This window comes from Nicotiana tabacum, chromosome 17, assembly GCF_000715075.1.
Source record: "Nicotiana tabacum cultivar K326 chromosome 17, ASM71507v2, whole genome shotgun sequence".
Taxonomy (NCBI): domain Eukaryota; kingdom Viridiplantae; phylum Streptophyta; class Magnoliopsida; order Solanales; family Solanaceae; genus Nicotiana; species Nicotiana tabacum.
Genome location: NC_134096.1, coordinates 108,066,371 through 108,070,273, shown reverse-complemented (window position 1 = coordinate 108,070,273; position 3,903 = coordinate 108,066,371). Strand labels below are relative to the sequence as shown.

Genomic DNA, 3,903 nt, shown 5'->3' with positions numbered 1-3,903 from the left:
AAAATTTGGATGATGGATTTTATTTAAATAGAGTATCATTTATCTCCTAAAACAACTGATACCATTAGTATTTAGCATAGGAGAAAAGGAGTTTTTCGAACATATATATATATATATATATATATATATATATATATATATATATATATATATATATATATATATATATATATATATATATATATATATATATTATATTTGAAGACTACTTTGTACTTACCACTTGTTTCAGATAAGGTAATGCTGAAAGGCCACCCTTTTGTTGTTGAATTTCAAAAGATATATCTTCTATTGTATCATGCAAAGACCTGAAACAGATCTGCATACATTCTGGCAGCCCTTCTACTTCATTTGGATCCCACCTAATTAAATATGAAAAATCTCGTTTTTATGCATGATTATTACGTAGGTACGTAGTAGCTAGTATTTAAATAACAGGACGGTTAATTAATTTTAATTTGTATCAAATGTTGAGTTTACTATAACTTACTTCTTAATGGCACGAGTGAATTGCTGCACTTGGGCTAATGAACCATAAATATCATAAACATCATCTATTATTAGCACCAACTCAATCACTTTGGTGAGCCATTTTCTCATGCTTCCGTGTTGTGGCTCAGGGGCAACTCCTACAGCAAAAAAGAAGCTTTCCACTATCCGATCCCTTGTAAAGCTCAAATCTTCAACTAAGGAAAGATTCCTCCGCCATCTGTTAAATTCACAAGAAATTATTTTCAAATAAACAACGAGAAGAAAGTGATTCTCATTTGACATGTTAATTTTAAGTACCTTAATACGTGTTTGAGATCCTTTTGGTGCGTGGCTTGAATTATATTGAAGTTATGTTTTGCCAACTTGAGCAACATTGGATTTGTGTTGTTGCATTCAAGTTCTCGAGCACAGATATGTTTTCTAACATCATACCATTTCACTCTCCATGCCAATGGAAAACTCAAGCTATTGCTCAAATTATATTCCTTATTAGTAAATGTGTAATCTGATTTAGATACAAGACTCTTGAGGTTTTTGGTTATGAACAATCGTGTGTCGTCTAGTACGTTTTCACCTTCCATGCTTAGATATGACCCTTCCAAAACCTCCAACAGTGTTTTCACATCTGAGACTTTCAGCTTTCCTTTGCCATCAAAGAAATCCTTTAACATATCTGTAGTACAACAATAAAAACAATATGAAATTAAATTAGAAAGACATTATATTGCTTTTTAGGCCTCAAAAATTAAGTCAAATTTACAGTTATTTATATATTACTATAATTCATATATCTTTTATTTACAGTATTAAAGATTAAATTTACCTCCTTCATTAGCATATATCATTAATTAGCATATTTACCTCCTTTAGATTATGGATTCATTTTCCTCTTCCAATAATTTTACTTTCCAATTCAACTATGTTTTTCTAAATCAGATATTTCTCTTTATCCGACCTGTTTAATTTATTTCTTAATTAGAAATTAAATCCTCTACCTAACAAATACAGTATATGATTTTTACTAAATAAATTTAAGGTTTTTAATTAGTATTGGGTTTAGAACTCTAATTCTATTGAGCCGCCCTGTCCACATAGTCTAAATCCAAGTTGTGAGTTAATTAGTTAGACATAACAATCTTAATATTTATAACTTAGGAACTGTTCGAGCTTGTCTTCTCAGTGATAATAAATAGTTGTAACTAAACCTTAGTTCTCTGTGAGATTCGACTCCGGACTCTTAAACCGGATTATACTTACAACGACCGCTTAGTTCTTTTTATAAGGCATAATTGGGTTTGATGAATACTCTACGTCAAAAGAACATGTAGTCTTTACGTTTCGAACCATCCGTACTCGAAAATTACTCAATTACAAAAATAATTAATGCAAGTCATTATTAATGGATTAACTTTTTTCAAATTATACATTATCCAAAATATACATTATTAATTAACTTATTGATAACCTTGCGAAGCATGGTGGCCATGTTCCCTAAGAAGCCTGAAGCACAATGCAGTAGCATACAGATTCTCCTCCTTCCAGCTGGAACTAGTTTTCACAGACATTAATATCTTTTCCAAAGCTTCTTTGGTTTCAACCTCGAAGTAACAGCTGAGGCCAAGTTTGTCAATGCTGTCTATAAGCTCCAGCAGGTCCAGTGGACTAATAGTACTGTTTGAAAACGTGCAACTAACTTCCTCTTTTAGCTTCTCAGCCTGAACTTTGTACTTCTCTTCCTGCAGGAGCGATTATTAATTACAAAAAATTTCGAAGATGAACATTACTTAAGAGATAAAAGTAATTAAATACTCACTGAATATTCACTTGTAAGAGTAAGTAGATGATCATATTTCCAAATGTTTGGTTTATAGGTAGAAATCTTCCTTTCAGGAAGACTTTGCTTTTTAATAGTACTATGAAGTTTATTAGTCTGCATAGTGGAAAAAAGGGACACAATGTTTCTGTAAGACGTGGTTTGGGATAGTATCATATTGGAATAATAGAGGTGGAGAAGATACAAGAATAAGTGTGGAGACCTTTCATAACTTCTAAGAGCTTATATAGGTAAAATAACTGATAAATTTCATGTAACAGTTTGATTGAATACGTCACATCTTTCTATTACCATTTGTTCATCATGCTCTCAAATCTAAACTTTCGTACAAAGTGAAAGAAACCCTTCGTCGTGAGTATTTTTTCAACTTAATTCTTCTTCATCATCATCTTCTTTCTTCTTCTCGCCGAGGGTATATATTGGAAATAACCTCTCTACCTTTACTACATAGGGGTATGTTAGAATCGGGAACCCGGGTAGTGCAGAATTTAGCCAAACAACGGTATAATGACAATAACAAAGACAATGAAAGTTGATAACAACGACAATTAAAGCATATAAAGAAGACACCAATTTAACGAGGTTCGGTCAAAGTGACATACGTCCACAAGCGGAGAGGGACAATTTACTATAATAATAAGAGTACAAAATAGAGTACAAAATTAGAATAAATACTCTAATAAATCCCAAATACCCTAAGGGAATAACCTCACAAGATCACTCCAAATAAAGGGTTCACGCAAGTGCTTCCCAACACTTAACTCTCACACAAAACAGTAATAAAGGAAGAAAGGAAGAAACAAGAAATGAAGACTCAAGTCTTGTTGGTGTATCTAAAATGAACTAATGGTCTTCCCTTTTATAGGCAAAAAAATCTTGGCCTCTTAGGTATAAAAGAAGAGATACAACTTGTGCAAATGATGTCCAACACACAATGCAATATTTTTGGGTCCCAAAGAATATTGCCAACAAAGTCTACACTTTGCAAAGATTCTTATACTTATGTGATATGGACTCCATTAGCCAAAATAATGGCCATATTATAAATCTCCACCTTGGACTAATTTTGGATGATATAGTAAATTTTCTCCACCTTCTCCACAAAAGCCCCAATGGGCATATGTCAAAATTTAATGCCATCAAAATCAGACAAGTTGTCTGATACCGAAACTATAGTAGAGCCTATAATAGTGGAGCCCAATAAAGTATACAACGAACCAGATATGTGTGCTTTCATGATCACAAGAGCATCTTGAAACACTTTTAAAACTCCACCTTCACTAGTGAATTTGCACCCAAGAGATTCTAAAGTGCCCAAAGATATGAGACTTTTCTTCAACTCAGGAACATATCTAACATCAGTGAGAGTTCTCACCACATCATCGTGCATTCTGACCCGAATTGTACATTTACCAATAACGTTACAAGTAACATTGTTACTTAATTGGACAACTCCACCTGCAACTGAATCATATGTAGAAAATAAGTCACTGCTAGGACACATATGATATGAACAACCGGAATCTAAAATTTACTCATTGTCTAATCTGAAACTAGTTTCAGTTGCTAAAAATATA

The 3,903-nt window shown here is 32.6% G+C and overlaps 1 protein-coding gene across 1 annotated transcript; it reads right to left on the bottom strand.

Annotated features, from left to right (window-relative positions):
* Positions 1-205: 205 nt before the first annotated feature.
* On the bottom strand, positions 206-2,591 carry LOC107814194 (alpha-farnesene synthase). The gene is made up of 6 exons (XM_016639557.2): positions 2,306-2,591; positions 1,958-2,228; positions 1,011-1,165; positions 790-977; positions 491-709; positions 206-362 (listed from the first exon to the last, which is right to left on the bottom strand). Exons 1-6 carry the CDS (start codon positions 2,480-2,482, stop codon positions 206-208), a joined length of 1,167 nt encoding a protein of 388 aa, XP_016495043.2. The 5' UTR covers positions 2,483-2,591.
* Between the last annotated feature and the right edge of the window lie 1,312 nt (positions 2,592-3,903).